Source organism: Lipotes vexillifer, unplaced genomic scaffold (assembly GCF_000442215.2).
Source record: "Lipotes vexillifer unplaced genomic scaffold, Lipotes_vexillifer_v1.1 scaffold1048, whole genome shotgun sequence".
NCBI lineage: Eukaryota > Metazoa > Chordata > Mammalia > Artiodactyla > Lipotidae > Lipotes > Lipotes vexillifer.
This window is the reverse complement of record NW_006785351.1, coordinates 293,361-314,013: the sequence shown is the minus strand read 5'-3', so window position 1 is coordinate 314,013 and position 20,653 is coordinate 293,361. Positions and strand designations below refer to the sequence as shown.

The following is a 20,653-nucleotide window of genomic DNA, read 5'->3' as shown; positions in this document are numbered from 1 at the left end:
CATGCTCCACAACAAGAGAAGCCACTGCAATGAGAAGACCACGCACCACAACGAAGAGTATCCCCCACTCACCACAACTAGAGAAAGCCCACGTGCAGCGACGAAGACCCAACACAGCCAAAAATAAATAAGTAAAATGAATTTATTTAAAAACAAAAACAAAAAACCTGATTCCTTTAAAAAAAAATATGATGCATATTCTCTGTTCTTTTTCCCATGCACATATTTGATTTTTAATAGATTTGGGATAACACTGTTTAACCTGTATTTTAATAGATTTGGGATAACACTACTGTTTAACCTGTATTTTCTATGTAAAAACATATAGTAAGTTTTCCCTCTTCCTTAATAGCTACAAGCTAATCCATGGCATGGATGCTAAATTCACAGCCCTTAAACCTCAGCAGATCTTTAGCTTTTTAGCAAGACCTAAAAGGTTAAACTGCACCAAATATCAAGTGTTGAAAAGTGTGACACCACTATCAACCTCAGGGACAAAAATCAGCTGAATCTATCTTCAGGATAAGGTGTAAGGAATTATACAACATAATTCCATCTATATATAGGTTTTTAAAGTCAAGGAAACTAGCAATATTTTTATAGGAGATACTAACATACAATATAAAATGACAGAGAAAAGTAAATGACAACAACAACATCTAGAACAGTGTCACCCCCAGTAGAAGAGAAGGAGATGGGTGTGAGGACAGTACGATGACCACATACTTGACTGTCCAAACCAGGAGAGTTTTCAGACTGAAAGGAAGTGCTAAAATTATTATATCTCATAATTTTTGAAAATATTAATATATTGTCCAACAAATTGGTTTTATTATATTGATGACCTAAAGTTCAAAGAAAAGCACATTCTCTACCAACTTTCTTGAGAAAAGAAATTCATTACTGAATTTTTAACAAACATGCCCTTTCATTTTTTTGGAGTGCCTTGATTCTAGAACAACAGCTGTACACCCAGTTAAGTCCCAGGTAACTGATATCATTGTCCAAGAAGAAAAGGGGCACACATGAGGCTTCCAAGGTAACGGAGAACTTCTACTCCTTAAATCTGAGTAGCGGGGACACACAGTTTGCCAACCCTTGCCTTATACCATATACACAGTTTATAAATATTCTTGTCTATCTGACATTTAATTCAAACTGTTTAAAAGCAAACAAGAAGAGGACGTACTTAACACACAAGGTCTCATGTAATACCCATCCTTTAATTTGGGATCTTCAGGTACATAGAGGTCTCCACCACATAATACTTTAGCACCCTGCCAAAAAAGAACGCATATTTTGTGTTAAACATAAAACACCAGTATGCATTCCCGAAATGCCACTTGTGTCCTGAACAAATGCATACTTAGTCACTCCACTGCAAGTACAATGCAGAATACAGCTCCCAAATGGACATGACCATAGGAAAGAAGCATAGAGCAAGCAACCTAGGAGTAACTACCCCTCCCCCTCCTCTCATCTCACCTCCACTTGTTTCTCACCTGCTCCTTTGCCACTTTAACAAACCCAAGGACTCGCTCCAGATGTGGTCGGTTGATCAGGGGACCCATCCTTGTATCTTCCAGAAGGGGATCTCCAATTTTTATCCTTTGGGTCTGTTTCACCACTTCCTCTGAAAATTGATCAAGAATTTCCTTTTGCACAAATACCCTTGTACCGTTACAACAAACCTAAAGGACAGACACATAAAAATTCATATGTAGATGAGGGGGAAAAAAGGAAAAGGAAAAAATGTTCAACAGCTTTAAATTTAAAAGAGACAGTATACTTTCTTTAAAGGTTAGTTCCATTTCTAAAAATTATCACCATACTGAATAGGATCACACATGTAATTGTGGACATAGTACCCCACACACAAACTCTCTGCCCTTTGAGATAAAAGTTATGCCTTTGTTTTTGTATAAATTTCCTTAAAGCAGTTAATAGATCCATATGACCCACAGGACTTCTATTTCTTCATCTCAGATGATCAATTTGGCTGTATATTTTGAGAGCAGGAGGTAAGAGTAGAAGGGACTGAAGAGTAAAAATAGATCAAGAACTGAGGCCTTGAGTCTAATAAAAACCTAGGGCGGTTCAGAGTCAATGTTTGTCTCTAAAAACACAAGTAATGGGACTTCCCTGGTGGTGCAGTGGTTAAGAATCCCCCTGCCAATGCAGGGGACATGGGTTTGATCCCTGGTCTGCGAAGATGCCACATGCTGCAGAGCAACTAAGGCCATGCATCACAACTAGTGAGCCTGCACTCCAGAGCCTGCGAGCCATAACTACTGAAGCCCATGCGCCTAGAGCCTGTGCTCCGCAACAAGAGAAGCCACCACAATGAGAAGCCCACACAGCGCTATGAAGAGTAGCCCCTGCTCGCTACAACTAGAGAAAGCCCGCACGCAGTGCCAAAGGCCCAACGCAACCAAAATTTTAAAAGAACACACACACACAAGTAATGACTATTTAGACCCTCTCACAGACATGAACATAAATACTACTCAAATGCTATCAGAACAGCAGAATAGAAAAGAAAGTCCAAAAATAGATCCAAGTACTGAAGGAAATTTAGTTTATGATAAAGGTGGAATCTAAAACCACTAGAGTAAAGATGAATTAGTAATAAATGGTTCCACTGGTTAGCCATGTGGAAAAAAAGATACAATCTCATACTGTACACAGGAGTAAACCCCAAATGTATAAGGAATCTAAACATAGAATAAAAAACCAATTACCAAGAGAAAATATAGGTGAATTCCACTATAACTTAGGTGCAGAAAAAGGTTTTCTAACTAGTACTCAAAATCTAGATGCAATGAAAGAAAAAAATGATAAATTTGACTACATAAAATCAATAATCTTTTGCATGGCAAAAACATCCTAAACAAAGCCAAGACAACAAACTGGAAGAAAACATTTACAATGTAGATCACAGATAAAGGGTACTATCACCAATATTTAAATAACTTATAAAAACTGAGGGAAAATCAAAACTAATAGTATAACACACCAAAAAAAGTGAACTTGGGAATTCCCTGGCAGCCCAGTTGTTAGCACTTGGCGCTTTCACTGCCAAGGGACCGGGTTTGATCCCTGGCTGGGGAACTGAGATCCTGCAAGTGTTGCAGCACGGCCAAAAAGAAAAAAAGTGAACTTCACTATGTGTGAATAAGAAAAAAATCTCTACAAAAAGAATTGAAGGAAATGACTAGATGTTCAATATAAAATTGGATAAAAGTTATGCACAATTCACACACACACATATGAATGGTCCTTAAGCCTAGAAAAGATGTTCAATGTCGTTCATAATTAGATAATTGAAATTAAAACTACAATGAAGTATCACCCCTTACCTCGTGAGGAAATAGGCACACATATATTGTTGGTAGGAGTGCAAGTTGGTCCAACCCATTTGGAGGGGAATATGGCACTATCTTATAAAATTATATATGCACTCAACATCACTAATCATAAGGGAAATACAAATAAAAACCTACAGTGAGATACGACTTCACATCTACTCTGATGGCTGCGACCAAAAAAAACCCAGAAAATAACAAGCACTGGCAAGGATGTGGAGAAATTAGAGCCTTTGTGCATTGTTGGTGAGAACGTAAAATGGTGCAGCTGCTGTAGTAAACGGTATGGCAATTCCTTGAAAAATTAAACACAGAATTACTATATGATCTAGAAATTCCACTTCTGGGTATATACCCAAAAGAAGTGAAAGCAGGGACTTGAACAGATATTTGTACATCAATGTTCATAGCAGTACTAGTCACAATAGCCAAAGGTAGCGGTAACCTAAATGTCCACCGGTAGATGAATGGATAAAGAAAATGTGGCATACATATACAACGGGATATTATGCAATCTTGAAAAGGAAGGAAAATCTGACACATGCTACAACATAGATGAACCTTAAAGACCTTAAGTTAAGTGAAATAAGCCAGACACAAAAGGACTAATACTGTTTGATTCCACTTACATGAGATACCTAGAATAGTCAAATCCATATAGATAGAAAGTAGAATAGTGGTTACCAGGGACTGGGAAGAAAAGGATATATGAAGTTATTGTTTAGTGTGTAGAGTTTCAGTCCTATAAGATGAAAAGAGTTCTAGAGGTGGATGGTGGTGATGGCTGCATAACAATGTGAATGTACTTAATGCCACTGGACTGTACACTCAAAAATGATTAACATGGTCAATTTTATATTATATATATTTTGCCAAAAAAAAATAGGCACAAAAAATTACATATACATTTACCACATCTAGGAATTTACTCTGAAAATATATCTCCAACAATGTGAACACACACGTGCATGAGGTTATTCACTGAAGAACTGTTTGTAATCACAAAATACTGGAAATTAAATGCCCATCCAAAAGACAGTAGTTGAATAAACTAACAGCTATACAAGGAATTATACTACACAGCTATAAAGAAGAAAGAAGATTTCTATGAAATGAAGTGATTTCCAGGTGAAAAAAGCAAAAAGCAAAACAGTAATTCTAATATGCTATCTTTTGTGTTGAGGAAGGTAGAGAAAATAAGAAACATACAAGTACCTGGTCATTTGTGTAAAAAGAAATAGGAAGGAAAAATGAGAAACAGGTTTGGCTAGATAGGGATGGATTGGAAGAAGGAGGGAACGGGAATGGGTAGAAGGGATAGGAGGAGTGCCATTTCTGTTTGCTTTTTTGGTAAAATTCCGACATTTAGAACCATGTTAGCATTTCGCCTAAAGCAAGGATGGGTGAAAATAAACCCCAAATGAAATACAAACAGAAATGAATAAACTCATTATTTACAATGAATATCATAACCATACTGAAGCGGGTGGTGAAGGAAGAACTGACTCATTAACTTCTGAACACAGAATTTTAACTGTACCCCAGGCTAAAGGCAAAAAGAGCTGTAAAAAAAAAATGTTGCACTCTAGTTAGAAGGTTTATTTTTCACAGTAGTGTACTTTCACAAATCTGAAACTATTATAAACATATTCTAGGACAGAGTAATTACATATATTGTGAGTAATGGAAGCTAAATGTCTCACTGTCAGAGAAATTATAAATATGAAAGGGAGGAGGCTAAAATAAACCTTGCAGTATTGGAATGATTGGAAATATCTGTATAAACTTGTAGTTATTAATACAGATGGATACATAAATAGATGTGTGTGTACATACATACACATATGCCAAATATGTTATTTCCTGGCTCTGGCCTCTGAGAAGACATATGAGCAATGATACTCCAGTAGAAACGAGTACAGCTGGCACCCAGATCTTGGTTTCTAAATACCATCTACCACTAAATGGAACCAAGCCTCCTTAGAGAAACGGCTCATTACAGAGCTCCACCAGAGAAAGCACAAGATGTGTCTAGAACACCTTGCTGTGCCAGGAAGTAAAGAAGTGCTCAAAGAATAATGAGAACATATCAAAAAGTCACAGAAAGAGGCTCCCACTATCTGAATCTGCAATTATTTGAGCATCAAAATAAATAATACTAGTAATGGGTTATAACTTGCAGAATGAAATAAGAATCCATAGGTCCATGCTGATATAATGAATGAAAAACACACTAGGGAAAAGGGAAAAAAGTTCTTTCTTGTAATAGACAGTGAACTATATAAATGTAGAAGGAGTAACAGAATTGGAAATACACCAATTTTTCTTGGTGACCACCAGAAAAAAATGTTTCCAGCAAACATCAACAAAGGGTGCTAACACTAGTTGGTCAAAGTTTGATAAGGAACAAGATAGTCTCACTTTATCTCCTACAATATACTTATTAACCACAAAGGAAAAAACAGTAACTTTACAGTAAAGACCCACCTTAAGCAAGTGATCAAAGTCAGCAACACCACTGTGAAATATAAAACATCTTTTTTGTGGTGTTTTGCCAAAAATGCATAACCTGAATCCAATTTAAAAAAAAAAAAAACAGACAAAACCTAGACAGACCCAAAATGAGGGACATTCCATAAAATAAATGGCCTGTATTCTTCAAAAATGTCAAGGTCCTGAAAGATAAGAATGACTTTAAAACTGTTCCAGATTAAGTGAGAGTAAAGAGACACAACAAGTAAATGCAATGCATCTTCCTGGATTAGATCTTGGACCAGCAAAAAAAAAAAATTGTTTCTAAAAGGACATTAGTCAAACAAATGGAGAAATCTGAATAAGGGCTATAGATTGAGCAACAGTACTACATTAATATCAAGTTATATATTTTACTAAGTATTTTGTGCTTATTTAAAAGAATGCACTTGTTTTTAGGAAATACACATAGGAATGTAGAGGTTAGTGATCTTCTGTCTGCAACTTTCAAACAGATCAGAAAAAAAAAACAGTAATAATATGCATATGTAGGTACAGACATACCAACAGAATGGTAAATGTGATAAAACGTTAACACTGAGGGACCTGGTTCAAAGATAGATTGGAATTCTTTGTACTATTTGTGCAACTTTTCTGTAAGTCTGAAATTATTTCAAAATAATAAGCTTTAAAACACGCTGTGAGGGCTTCCCTGGTGGTGCAGTGGTTGAGAATCTGCCTGCCGATGCAGGGGACACGGGTTCGCGCCCCGGTCCGGGAGGATCCCGCATGCCACAGAGCGGCTGGGCCCGTGAGCCATGGCTGCTGAGCCTGCGTGTCTGGAGCCTGTGCTCCGCAACGGGAGAGGCCCCAACAGTGAGAGGCCCGCGTACCACACACACACACACAAAAAAAACACGCTGTGAGATGAAGGGGTCGAGATTCCCATTAAACCTCTTCCAGGGTCAGGTACACACCTCGCCTTGCGTGAGGAAGTTGGCCATCAGTGCCCCCTTCACAGCATTCTTCATATCACAATCTGAGAAGATGATCAGTGGAGACTTGCCTCCAAGTTCCAAGGTAACAGGTTTAATTCCTTTAGCTGACATCTCCATGATCTTACAGAACAAGAACAAAAGCATTCACAAGTCTAACACCAATGAGATTACATGCTATGTTAACAAGATCCTGACCCTCCAAAGTCATCTTGAACTATGCACAACCTGCAACCTTGTTCTCAGTATACTTTGTCCTCTGTCTACTTGAAATATTCTTTTCCAGAACACTGAAGAGAATCCTCAGAATTGCACTTGATAGTCTGATTAGGGAGTTCATTTAAAAAATACTGTCAATTCCCCTGACTGTCATGGGCAGAAACTCTTTTGTATTACTGTTACTATGTTCAAGGCGGACAGAGTTCAGAGCACAAACTAAGGTCAAAACAATGAATCTGAAATAAACTGAGAAAATACCCTTTCTTCCGAGGTGGCTGCTATAGATGAGGTAAGTCACCAAACAATACAAGTGGCAGCTGAGGGCCTGCCCTCTCAGACACAGGCAGGAGAAGATGACTCCCATCCCCAATGAGCCTAACACCAGTGGGCTGTTCTAATTATCCTTCATACTTTTAAAGCACACTTCAGACCTCTGCCCAATAATACCTACAGACTCCCCGCCAATACAAGCTGGGTAAAATCAGAGGATAAGCCTCCAACATATATTCTGGGGAGGCTTGACACAGCCGGATCTACATGCCATTTATGTTCTCCTATACTGGTCTTGTCTTCACCTTTGAGCCAGTGGGCACACTTCCAGTGAAGGAGATTTTGGCCACATCACGATGCTGACACAGAAACTGGCCTGTGGCAGCCCCTCCTTGCACCACATTGAAGAGCCCAGGAGGCACACCGGCCTCAGTATAGACTTCAGCCAGCAGCAGTGTGGACACCGGTGTGAAGGGAGAAGGTTTAAAGACCATGGCGTTACCTGCATTACCGAGACACAAACACAGGAAGACTTTTAAGACTGGATCCTTTGAAGACAGGACAAGAAGACACATCAAGAACAACTCCAATTGTTTCCTTTTTTAAAGATTTAATTAATTAATTTATTAATTAATTTATTTATTTATGGCTGTGTTGGGTCTTCGTTGCTGCATGCGGGCTTTCTCTAGTTGCGGTGAGCAGGGGCTACGCTTTGTTGCGGTGTGCAGGCTTCTCACTGCGGTGGCTTTTGTTGCGGAGCATGGGCTCTAGGCGCACAGGTTCAGTACCTGTGGCACACGGTCTTAGCTGCTCTGTGGCCTGTGGGATCTTCCAGGACCAGAGCTCAAACCCGTGTCCCCCCTGCATTGGCAGCTGGATTCTTAACCACTGCACCACCAGGGAAGCCCCTCCAATTGTTTCCTGTTCCCCATCAAATGCTAGGTCAAAAATCTTATTAATAAGTAAATATATCTTGCTCTTCCCACTTTGGTTTCTCTCATTAACAGACCCCAAGCCACACACTTGCAGTGTCTCAGCCAATAATACCTTACACTTGCATATCTAGGCCTTTTTGCATATATTAATCTCAACATTTGCAACAGTAGTAAGAAGTAGGTATGATCAGACCCATTTTATAAGAGTTGAAACTGAAGACCAGAAAGGTTAATTAATTTGATGCAAATTAATCAAAGTACCCAAAGCTAGTAACTTAATTCTATTTCTCCTCTATCACAGAGAAATGTGCAAAAAGAACATGAAGCAGCAAAAAGAAAAAAGCTGCATTTCAATACAGTGTCCTAATAGTAAAGCTTTTTTAACCTGACAGTTTTTCTAAGGTACAATGTCTTCTTTCCTGACAGATTCTTTTCTTTAAATAGCATGAGAAAACTTTTTGTTAATCAGCCAAAGCTTCTCCGATGGAAGCCTTGTTTATCACTTCTCTTAAGACATAAATGAAGGAGGAAGTTTATCTTCTACTTCCTAAATGAAGTCAAAACTCCTAAGTGCTACCCCCTACACAGAAATTCATGCCCAGAATTCCTGTCCGTAAAGGAAGAGAACTTACAAGTAGCACAAATCTAATTCATTTGACAGTTTAAAAAAAAAAAGACCTCCAAGACCAAAATTAACTTTCTTCCTTCCCATAAACAAAAATAAATTAAATAAAAATGGGAATAATGTAGACACGATCTGTGTGTATAACCTCAAAGCTCCCTAAGGGGTAGGGCAGGAGTGAAACCGTGTCCTGGGAGAAAGGGTGGCTCACAGGTAGAGGAATAATTCACTCTTACCACAAGCCAGAGCTGGAGCCGACTTCCAGCAGGCGATCTGAAAGGGGTAGTTCCACGCTCCTATTCCGACACACACCCCTAGTGGTTCCCTTCTGGTGTAACCAAAGGATCCGCCGGGGAGCTGGATGTGTTCGCCTAAGGGGAAAAAGAGGGTAGAGAAGAGTGCAGTACTGTTTGTCCCAAGACTCCATCAGCACCTGGACTCACTCTGGACTTGTCAGACCAGCCCGCTCCCAGGCCCCAGCCACTGGGCTCACGCCACCTCTGTTCTTTTGTTCATTCTAGTCATTCTTACACTGCTTCCGCATGTTCTCGTCACGTAAATAGTCCTTTCTATCCTTCAAAACCGTGTTCATTCAACTCAATATGACCCTCTAAAAATTAACCAAGCATCCACTATATAACTTAGATGAAATGAAACAGAAATGGGGAAAGACTCAGCAGCTGAAGGGTCTGAGGACCCTGAAACCTCAGACTTCCGGCTCCCCACAGCCCTCACGGGCCCTGCTAAACCAGCTGACATGTAAACTGAAGTACACTTCCTAGACAAAGAAAATGTTCTGCCAAGTAGGTAAAACTAATAAATATGATGTACTTACTGACTCTTGCAAGAATTGGTTTTTCCACAACCTGTTCTGCAGCTCAGGTATGAGGCTAGGTGCTTTACATACATCATCTCATTTAATCCTTATAACAACCAAGAAGATAGAGATTACCATCTCCAGTTTAAATAAAGAAAGATAAAGTAGTTCTCAGTGTCACCGAAGTAGAGAGTGATAAGCCCAGGATTTTAACCCAGGCCTGTCTTAATTCCAAAATCTGTACCCTGACTCCCCAGACTCTGCTCTCCTGCCTCCTTGTCAGCTGGTCACAGAAGGCCAGGTGAGGGCTTACCGGCCATGGATCCCGCTAAGCCTGCATAGTACTCCAGGCACTGCCAGGAAGTGTCAATGTCCCAGCGGGCCTCAAAGATGGACTTGCCGTTGTTGATGGTCTCCACAGTGGCGATTTCATCCTTCCGATCCTTTGGGTGAAACAGAAGACCAGATTTAAGACAAATTACCATACACCTCAACACATTCAACAGTCAAACCAGAATACATTCCCCAACTTTAAAAAATAGAAACAGCTTTCACTTTCGATGAAAACAGAAGGAATGGCAGTGGGACATTTGGAAGAGAAATAAAACTTATTGCTAAACAGTACCCTGTTCTCCCCATCAAGTAGCTGTCACAGATACAAGACCAATACCTCATTTCAAGATCAATTAGAAAAGGAATGTTTTGAGAAATATTATATATGTACATCTGTATAAATATGTATATATACATGTGCATGTGTTTGCATGTATAGAGTAAGAGCAAACAGTCCTTACTTAGGAAAACTGTACAAAATAGCCAAACACACAATCGGTATTTAAAAGGTTATATACCCATGGCTTTAATTCACCCAAAGAAATGCAGCACGTTAAAATCATAAGATAATCACAAGACAATTATTTTCTAATGCTTAGTACTCATCGATTCTCTTTTCTAAAACTGTTTCCAGATGTAGTTTATACAACTTAGAGGTAAGATAGCCCAGGGATGAAGGAAAAAGTCTGGGAAATTAGACCTAAAAAGAAAAGCTAAATAATGCCCCTAAAGGAGATCAAAAAATTGAATATGTAAGAAATAATATTTGCTATTATGGATCCAATTTAAAATAAACATTGTGGTCAAAATCTAAACATACATAGAAGATGAATCAAATAATTGACAAGAAGATGCATTCTCTTACTAAAACTGATAATCAGTAAGGCTTACCAGAAGCAAAATGAAATAGCAACAGAAATTAACACAAGCATCTAATTAACACAAACTCTATCAAGATTGAGTACAAATCTCAGAAAAGATGGAAGGAGGAATATGAAAATCAGTATGAAATACATGAAAGGACAGTTTGATAATGATATTTGGACATGTTGTGTTTCTACAAAGACCACAGGTATAAAGTGCTTTGATTCATTCATTCCATATTTGTCGAATTCCAGACATGGCAGAGTAGAAGGACTTGAGCTCACCTCCTCTCATGAAAACACCAAAATCACAACTAACTACCGAATAACCATTGACAAAAAAGACTGGAACCTACCAAAAAAGATATCCTACATCCAAAGACAAAGAAGAAGCCACAATAAGATGGTAGGAGGGGGGCATTCACAATCTAATCAAATCCCACGCCCACCAGGTGGGAGACCCATAAACTGAAAAATAATTATATTGCAGAGGTTCTCCCAGAGGAGTGGGAGTTCTGAGCCCCATGTCAGGCTCCTCAGCCTGGAGGTCTGGCATCGGGAGGAAGGGCCCCCAGAGCACTTGGCTTTGAATACCAGCAGGGCTTGATTGCAGGAACTCCACAGGACTGGGAGAAATAGCAACTCCACTCTTGGAGGGCACATGCAAGGTCTCATGAGCACCAGGACCCAGGGAAAAAGCCGAGACTTCATAGGAGCCTGGGCCAGGCCTACCTGCTGGTCCTGGAGGGTCTCCTGGGGAGGCGGACGGTGGCTGTGGCTCACTGTGGGGACAAGGACACTAGTGGCAGAGGTACTGGGGAGTGCTCATTGGCATGAACTCTCCTGTAGGCCACCATTTTTTTTTTTTTTTTTTTGCGGTATCCGGGCCTCTCACTGTTGTGGCCTCTCCCGTTGCGGAGCACGGGCTCCGGACACGCAGGCCCAGCGGCCATGGCTCACGGGCCCAGCCGCTCCGCGGCATGTGGGATCTTCCCAAACCGGGGCACGAACCCGTGTCCCCTGCATCAGCAGGCGGACTCTCAACCACTGCGCCACCAGGGAAGCCCTAGGCCACCATTTTGACACCAAGACCTGGCCCCACCCAACAGCCTATAGGCTCCAGTGCTGGGATGCCTCAGGCCAGACAACCAACAGGGTGGGCACACAGCCCCAGGCATCAGCAGACAGGCTACCTACAGTCTTACTGAGCCCACAACGACCTTGAAACACATCCCTTGACATGGCCCTGCCCACCAGAGGGACAAAGCCCAGATCCACCCACCAGTGGGCAGGCACCAGTCCCTCCCACCAGGAAGCCTGCACAAGCCTCTAGATCAGCCTCCTACACGAGGGGACAACACCAGAAGCAAGAGTAACTACAACCCTGAAGCCTGCAGAACACAGACCACAAACACAGAAAGTTAGACAAAATGAGATGGCAGAGAAATACGTTCCAGATGAAGGAACAGGATAAAACCCCAGAACAACAACTAAGTGAAGTGGAGATAGTAACAAATGCGGAATGACTGCCTAAGAAAAAAAGGATAGATCCAGTCTCTGCCTTCAAGGAGCTCACTTCAAGGAGTCTCACTTAGTGGGACTTCCCTGGTGGTTCAGTGGTTAAGATTCTGCCTTCCAACGCAGGGGGTGCGGGTCTGATCCCTGGTCAGGGAGCTAAGATCCCACATGCCTCACAGCCAAAAAACCAAGAAAAAACAAAATCGAAAAACAAAAAACATAAAAAAGGAAGTTAGTAACTTCTAAATAAATTCTGCAATTACTGAATAGACATGTTCCTTCAGAAAGGATAATTTGTTTACATTCAACACAGTCTAAAATAAACTGCCTTTTAAACCAGCAATTTACCTTCTCTTTCTCTGATTCTATACTCACCAAAACGACTTTTTAACAATTAACTTGTTTCCCAGTTACTGATACTGGAAAGAGGGTACCTAGAAGGACAACAAGCATCAGTTCTGATGTAACAGTTCTTTAACTAGGTGTAAGTTATTCCCCTTCTTGGATCTGTTGAATATGATCAACATGAAACACATTTTCAAAAGGCACGATCAACCGTAAGTGACTTAAACTACATTTCTAGAATGCAAGAGGGCAGCTAGTCCCTAAAGAAGAAGTAGGTACTGGTTCACTAATCAGCATGAATACACTGATGAATCAGTATATTACACTTCAAACACATGAAGAAATATTAAACTGGCAAAAGTGAAATGCTGTTGTCTTCCACATTAATACAAGAGTGGACAGACAGGAAGTAATCTGTGACTATCGCTGAAAAGCCTTGGAATATTTACTAAGAAAGGAAGTTTTATTATTATTATTATTATTATTTTTTTGGTAAACAATGAACAGGCAATTAGCTTTGAGAACTGTTTCAAGGTTTGAACTCAAAGAGAAAATTCAATTTATTGGCTGGCCTTTTGAGATTTTTCTTGTCTTATTCCAGCATTCTCTACCCTCACAAAAAAGGTTATTTCTAAAAAGCCATTATGAGGGACTTCCCTGGTGGTTCAGTGGTTAAGAATCTGCCTGCCAATGCAGGGGACATGGGTTTGAGCCCTGGTCCGGGAAGATCCCACATGCCGCAGAGCAACTAAGCCCATGAGTGACAACTACCGAGCCCACGTGCCATAGCTACTGAAGCCCACGCACCTAGAGTCCATGCTCTGCAACAAGAGAAGCCACCTCAATCAGAAGCCCATGCACTGCAACAAAGAGTAGCCCCCACTTGCCACAACTAGAGAAAGCCCACGCACACCAATGAAGACTCAACGCAACCAAAAATTTAAAAAATAAAATAAAAAGCCATTATGAGATCTTTTAACATACCTTCAAGGATCATCAAAAAAAGTCCCTGACGAAAACTATCAAAGAGTCCAAGTGGATCTCTACTGATACTTAATATTGCTTTCAGGGAAACAGTATTTGCTTACCCTCCCAGAATAAGGAGAGCAGAGGGAGAAGGGGAAAACAATATAAGTTTACTGCCCCTACTAGTACAAGACCCATCACAAAACAAAACCGTCCACCATGACAATGTACTGCTGTTAAGTATTTCTTGGGAAACATATACTTCCTATCTACCCCTGTCATCCTCTCCACCACCCTGCTTCACATGTGACGTGACCAGGGGTCCTCTGCAAAGGGCAGGAGACTCACCTCTCTCCTTCACTTCAAACCCCCCAGCAAGCTCAGTGTTTAGCTTTTATAAGAGAACCACCTGAGCAAAGACATGCCCACTAAACCTTGACAAGCCTGAGCCCCTGCTTGCTTTAAGAGGCAGAGCTGAGCAAAGCAGTCACTGAAGGCAAGTGCATAATCTATATACACAATCTTTTTATATGTAAATGTGTTATCACAGTTTTAAAACACATTTTCTCTCTCCTTTTAAAGCCAAACGATAGCTACTTTCATAAGAACACTCCAACTAAGAAATGATTGGGACCTACCATTAAGATCTTTATAATCTGATAAAAAGCATCAAAAGATTCAAAGTGGAAAAGGAAACATAAGACCAATAAATATTCATTTATTTATGAATATGTATGAATATGATTAAATATGAATATGAATAAATATCCATTTATTTATGTATGAATATGAATATTTATTCATATGAATATGAATAAATAAAAACCATTCACTTCACTAGGAGTCAATGGGCTCCCAGCTAAGGTGGAGTTACAGGGACCAGATTTAGCCTCCACCTTAAGCAACTAAAAAGACCAGGTAAAATACATGAAACAACAATTTTCAGACACTGGACAGACAGCTCAGGACAGTGATCCCTGAGAGAGGGAAACAAATGAGGGGAGCCCTACACGTATTCTTGCCTACTGCCTGGAAAGAGTTCATCACAGAGCAGGGAGGAGAAACTTAGGTGGGGCCCAACAGATACTCTGAGTTGAGGAAACAGGTTGGGAGTTCAGGGAGTATGTGATGGCTACCGTCTGCAGGCTGAGTATGGGACAGAAGAGAGCTGCACAGGAGAACCCCAGAGACCCCCCTTAAGTCTTCATCTGAGAACTGGTCAGTTGTGAGGACACTACCCAAGGCCAGGAAAAAAACTAACCAAAAAGGTGAAAAAAATCCCCAAAACTCACACAGGGCCAGGAATAGTTCATGGTCCCACCAGCCACAGTGAGAAAAACCTCACTAATACACAGAGTATCAAGCTAAGTATTCAAAAGGGTATTCAGTAGTGGGGCAAAATTAGCTTCTCTGGTCATACCTAACAAAGCACAGAAGCAAGCCTTGCAAGGATCAAATTGATTCCAAGTAACTTCACTGTGTCCCAGAACAAAGTTCATTAATATTTTTTAAAGTACAAGAATATTCGACATCCAACAATATACAATTCACAATGTCTACTGGTAATAAATTACCAGACATGCAAAATGTAGGAATGCTATATAACGCCTAACCAGGAGGAAAAAAAACAATCAATAGAAACAGAACCAGAATTGAGAGATGACAGAATTAGTAGACAGGGATATTAAATGTTATTATAACTATATTCCATGTGCTCAAGAAGGCAGAGGAAAACATGAGCATGTTAGGGAGCAATGTGGAGCAACAACAAAAAAGACTCATGTTGAACTTCTAGAGATGAAAAATACACTGGATGGGATTAATAGCAGATTAGACACTACAGAAGAAAAGATAGATGAACTTTAGGCATAACAATGGAAATTACCCAAAATAAAACACACAGAGGAAAAAAACTGGGGAAAAAATGAACAGAGCATCAGTGAGCTGTAGAATAGTTTCAAGCAGCCCAACATATATGTAATTGGAGGCTCTGAAGAAGAGGAGATATAAAAGGGGGCAGAAAAAAAATATCTGAAGAAATAATAGTCAATATTTTTTCAAATTTAACTAAACTGTAAGTGTACAGATCTAAGACCAATAAACTCCAAACAAAAGAATTATAAAGAAAACTGCATCAAAAGCCATAATGATGCACCCCAATGTTCATTGCAGCACTATTTACAATAGCCAGGTCATGGAAGCAACCTAAATGCCCATCGACAGATGAAGGGATAAAGAAGATGTAGTACATATATACAGTGGAATATTACTCAGCCATAAAAAGGAATGAAATTGGGTCACTGTAGAGATGTGGATGGACGTAGACTGTCATAAAGAATGAAGTAAGTCAGAAAGAGAAAAATAAATATCATATATTAACACATATATGTGCAATCTAGAAAAATGGTACAGATGAACCAGTCTGCAAGGCAGAAACAAAGACACAGATGTAGAGAACAAACATACGGACACCAAGGGGGAAAGCGGAGGGTGGTGGAATGAACTGGGAGACTGGGATTGACATATATACACTAATATGTATAAAACAGATAAGTAATAAGAACCTGCTGCATAAAAAAATAAATTAAATTAAAAAAAAAGGAAGATATAATGAAATTGCTTAAAACTGTGATAAGAAAAAAATCTTAAAAGCAGCCAAAGGGGGAAAGAACATTAAAAACAGAGGAACAAAATAAGAATGACAGCAGACTTCTCTTCTGAAACAACACAAGCCAGACGACAGCAGTGCAACATCTTTAAAGTACTGAAAGAAAAAACTGTCAACTTAGAATTATCTACCTAGAATTCTTTTAAAAAGGAAAGCAAAATAAAGACTTTGAGACATACAAAACCTGAAAGAACATCTCCAGCAAACCTGCACTATAAAAAATGCTAAAGAAATTTCTTCAAGCAGAGAAAAAATATGGTAACAGATGGAAATTTGGGCCTACCCAAAGAAATGAAGAGCACTAGAAATGCTAAAAATGTGGGAAAATATCACATATTTTTATCTTATAAAAGATAATTGTGCATAGTTTAAAAATGGAAGGGGCAAAGAACTGTAGATCACTATTAACTAGAAAAATCACTAAGAGAAACAACTGAGAGCTATAACTGTAGGCTGTGGTCAGAGGGTGGCATTTGTTTAGTTATGGAATAGTTTTGGGTAAAGGCAGATCCAGGGTATGATCATCAGACAAGAGCTTTAGAGAAATACAGTAATATATTTTTGATTGTAATATGTAAAAATATTATATAAGATATTAAAGAAAATGGAATGGGGAGTTTAAAGGAAAAGAAAATTAATATCAGATAGTCTATTTCAGAACAAAAAAAAATTAGATATTATTCAGGATTTAAAAAGTAATTTTATAATGATAAAGGAGCCAGTTCTTAAGAAGATATTACAACCCAAATGCTTATGCACAAGGAAAACTTGAGAAACAAATCAGAATAATAAATTATCAGCTTTGAGTTACCACTTTTAATCTATCAAATAAAAAATAAATTTTAATAGCAGAAAATACCTTGTTGGGAGAAAATTCTCCAGGAATATTTTGACACTACTGCATGGTCCAGGCTTTCTGAGCAAAGGACACTGGCAAGCTGATTGAAAAACAAAGGCCTTAGAAGGCAGAGACAGGGTCTCCCAAAAGATAGAGGTCACTGGAGCTATGTGGAGATATAAAGCTCTCTACTTCCTGTTCCTGGAGACATCTGCTTATATTCCAGGGTAATAAACCTAATGACACCTTCTCCCCTTATGAGATCTGCTTAATGAGTAACCTCTCTCCAGAGAAGAGAATGGGCAGATGTGCAGCCCCCATATAAGCTGAGTCTCATAATTTTAGGGTTCCTCTCCTGTGGTGCAACCACTGCATGCAACAGGGTTAAAATCTGCCTCTCGGGCTTCCCTGGTGGCGCAGTGCTTGAGAGTCCGCCTGCCGATGCAGGAGACGCGGGTTCGTGCCCCGTTTCGGGAGGATCCCACATGCCGCGGAGCGGCTGGGCCCGTGAGCCATGGCTGCTGAGCCTGCGTGTCCGGATCCTGTGCTCCGCAAATGGGAGAGGCCACAACAGTGAGAGGCCCGCATAACGCAAGGAAAAAAAAAAAAAAAAAAAAAAAAAAAAAAAAAAAAAAAAAAAAAAAAAAAAAAAAAAGAAGGAAAATAAAACCTGCCAAGGGAGATGTCACAAGGAGCCAAGAGCCAGAAGGAAATCACGGATGGAAAGCTTGTTGTACATACCAAGGTGAGCATATGGAAATGTCTTCCTACTTCATCAAAAAGGTATCACCTAATAGCGCATCAAGGTCTAACTGCAAATCATCATAAAGAACTCACAGAACAGTGCAAGAGGACTTTTCTGGAAGACATTAAATTAAAACATACCCTTATTATCCTGGCGGCCTCCAAAAGGATTCGGCAACGTTCCATGCCAGATTTTTGACTCCATATTTTAAAGGCAGCCTTTGCATCTTGAACAGCTAAATTTACTTCCTTTTCTCCTGAACACGTGAAAGTAGCTATCACTCGCCCTATAAATACAGGGAAAGTCAGTGTTATCTCAATTGGTTGCCACACGATTTAAATAAAGTATTGTGTATCCAATTTTCCTTTTATTGATCCTCTTCTTGTTTTAAAGTATGGTTTGATTTAGTGACTACCCTTATACCAGCAGCTGACCTTTTAAAGAATCTAATAAAAATTGCAGACTTCTGTCCAGAAAAATGTACTGAACCATATCACAGAATTATAGAGAGAACATGTCCCTTGCCTAGCACACCATGAACTTCAGCGTAAGAACCCCTGCCCTCCTCTATTTTACATTTGGGTTTACTAACATTAACCTCCAATCAATTATTTCAAAATGCTCCTTAACAATGTTTGAGAATCCCAGGGGTCTTACAAAATCACAGTACTCCATCTCCTGGGTTATGAACTCTGATTTTAAATCACTGGTTTATGTTCTATACAAGTCATATACTACTGATACTTGATGAATATGGTTAATAAACATAATATCAAGAAAAGATATTCCTAAAAGAAAAATTTTTTCTCAAATATGGGGAAAAGACAAACAAACAGTCCCTCATTTTCTTATTTCAGTCTTATTCCCTATCCTGGGCAAAATATGAAATGATCAGTTTTTCTAGACCCAAATCCCAAGGGTTGTGACTGACTCTACTAAAAAGAATTCTCTAAGATGTCAAGTCAGTAGTTTCTTTTCCCCTCCCACAAGAACACCTGGGACTCTGCTTTTTCCAGAGATTTCACAAACCTGCTATTTGTTACAAATTTGAGTAGCCAACTGGTAAAGGCAGTGCTTAAGGATCACACACACTGTAAGCAATTAAAATAAAGAGCAATTTTTCTTTCTTTTGTATCAATATGGGGGTGGGGGTCAAGAGGCTGTTTCCTCCTACCTAAAGAAGAGCCTGATGGTGTCTGTGGCCGCTTCCTGCTCTGACAAGTCGCTGCTCTGTGGTTTGTTGTAATTGGTCAAATGTAAAATCTCCAGTCTCTTGAAATCCAGTTTTATCCCTCTGGCTACATACCACTTGGTTTTCACAAACATTTACATTTTTCTCCTCACAAATATTCCATAACACCCAGCAAAACAAACACAAAGCAAAACCAAAACAAAAATCCTGTTCCTCATTTGCTTTGTGATCTATGGAGCTCCCAGGGCAAACTGAGGGCCTGGCACAGTGCTGGGCTCACATTAAACACGGGATAAAAGCAGGATTTTTTTTTTTTTTTTTCCCTTTCCCAGGTCTGGTTCGTGTTCGGAAATATTTTAACACTAGGGGATGGCAACAAAGTCCTCATTCACGCTAACTAGAAACCTCTGTGTGCGCTCCTCCATTTTGGCACGAGTGTTTCTTTTCAACCCGTCCTTCTAGAACTCCTCTGCTACGTGCACGGTTGAAGACATTACTGCAGTCCTAACCTGAGAATTTAATAATTAACGAAGACTCCACCTCACCCACCGAGGCTTTGTGGACTCTCTGTTCAGGCCGTTGTAAAACTACCTATGACCCCATCGAGCAACTCACCAGCCTGTCCAGTTTCCTACGACCCCCTTCATGTCCGGTCCACATGCTTTCGAGTTTGCACAGCACCGTTAGCTGCCTACACGTACAACTTTATACTCTACACTGTCACTTACCTGTGCTCAGTAACCGTCTGCTGAATGCACTACATGAAGGTTCAGGGAGGTAGACTAGGTTCACCCCTGGGGCGGGGGAGAGTCAATCCGCGCCCGACCCTCGTCCCTACCCCGGTCCCCGCCTCGTTCCCCGCCTCGCCGCCCCGGCCCTGCCGCCCGGTCTCCGTCCCGTTACCGGTTGCTGGCTCGAACGCCTTCTCGGTGCCGGAGGCGTCCACAGGATCCACGCGGGCCCCGCCGCGGTAATTGAGCGGCTGAGACACGACGAAGGTGCCAGTGCTCATGGCGGCGACCAGAACAGGGCGGAGAATGTGGCGAAGCGGAGAGAACCCGGCCGGACCCGCTCGGAGGAACATGGGAGTCGGACGCGGTGTCGTGCCCTAAGTGGAGGGGAGGCAGGGAGGGGCGGGGTCGCGGGAGGGGCGGGGGCCGCGGGGAGGCAGAGCTAGTTGCGGGCTGAGGGGCGTGGCGCCGATGGCCTAGAGTTAAGGGGCCTCCAGGAAAGGAGCCGGGCCTTCCGGGGCGGAGTTTGCGAGACCTTTGGGGGCCCTCGCTAGGCTCCTCAGCGGTCCGGGTCTGGCCCTCGCTTAGCTGAAAGGCTGGGCGAAACGCCAGAGACTTGAACACGCGCACACGCATGCACGCTTTCTCTCTCTCTCTCTCTCTCTCTCCCTCCCTCCCTCCGTCTTTCTTTCTCTCTCATTTTCGCTTTCTTCTTCCAGATCAATATCTGAAACAAGAGTTATCAGGTACATCACTGCA

The 20,653-nt window shown here is 40.7% G+C and overlaps 1 protein-coding gene across 3 annotated transcripts in view; it reads right to left on the bottom strand.

The window, feature by feature from the left end:
* ALDH9A1 (aldehyde dehydrogenase 9 family member A1) overlaps positions 1–20,327 on the bottom strand; it is a 28,297-nt gene extending 7,970 nt beyond the window's left edge. Inside the window, exons 1-8 of one of the 3 annotated variants that reach the window (XM_007457390.1) lie at positions 20,067–20,327; positions 18,112–18,257; positions 10,009–10,138; positions 9,115–9,249; positions 7,627–7,823; positions 6,815–6,955; positions 1,503–1,691; positions 1,190–1,277 (exon numbers count right to left, since the gene is read on the bottom strand). In XM_007457390.1, coding sequence (XP_007457452.1) covers positions 1,190–1,277; positions 1,503–1,691; positions 6,815–6,955; positions 7,627–7,823; positions 9,115–9,249; positions 10,009–10,138; positions 18,112–18,257; positions 20,067–20,247 — 1,207 coding nt within the window. In that variant the 5' untranslated portion in view covers positions 20,248–20,327. Of the gene's footprint in view, positions 1–1,189; positions 1,278–1,502; positions 1,692–6,814; positions 6,956–7,626; positions 7,824–9,114; positions 9,250–10,008; positions 10,139–18,111; positions 18,258–19,867; positions 19,908–20,066 lie in introns of those variants that run through there. The other 2 variants (XM_007457391.1, XM_007457392.1) reach the window with 2 other exon arrangements.
* Positions 20,328–20,653: the final 326 nt, after the last annotated feature.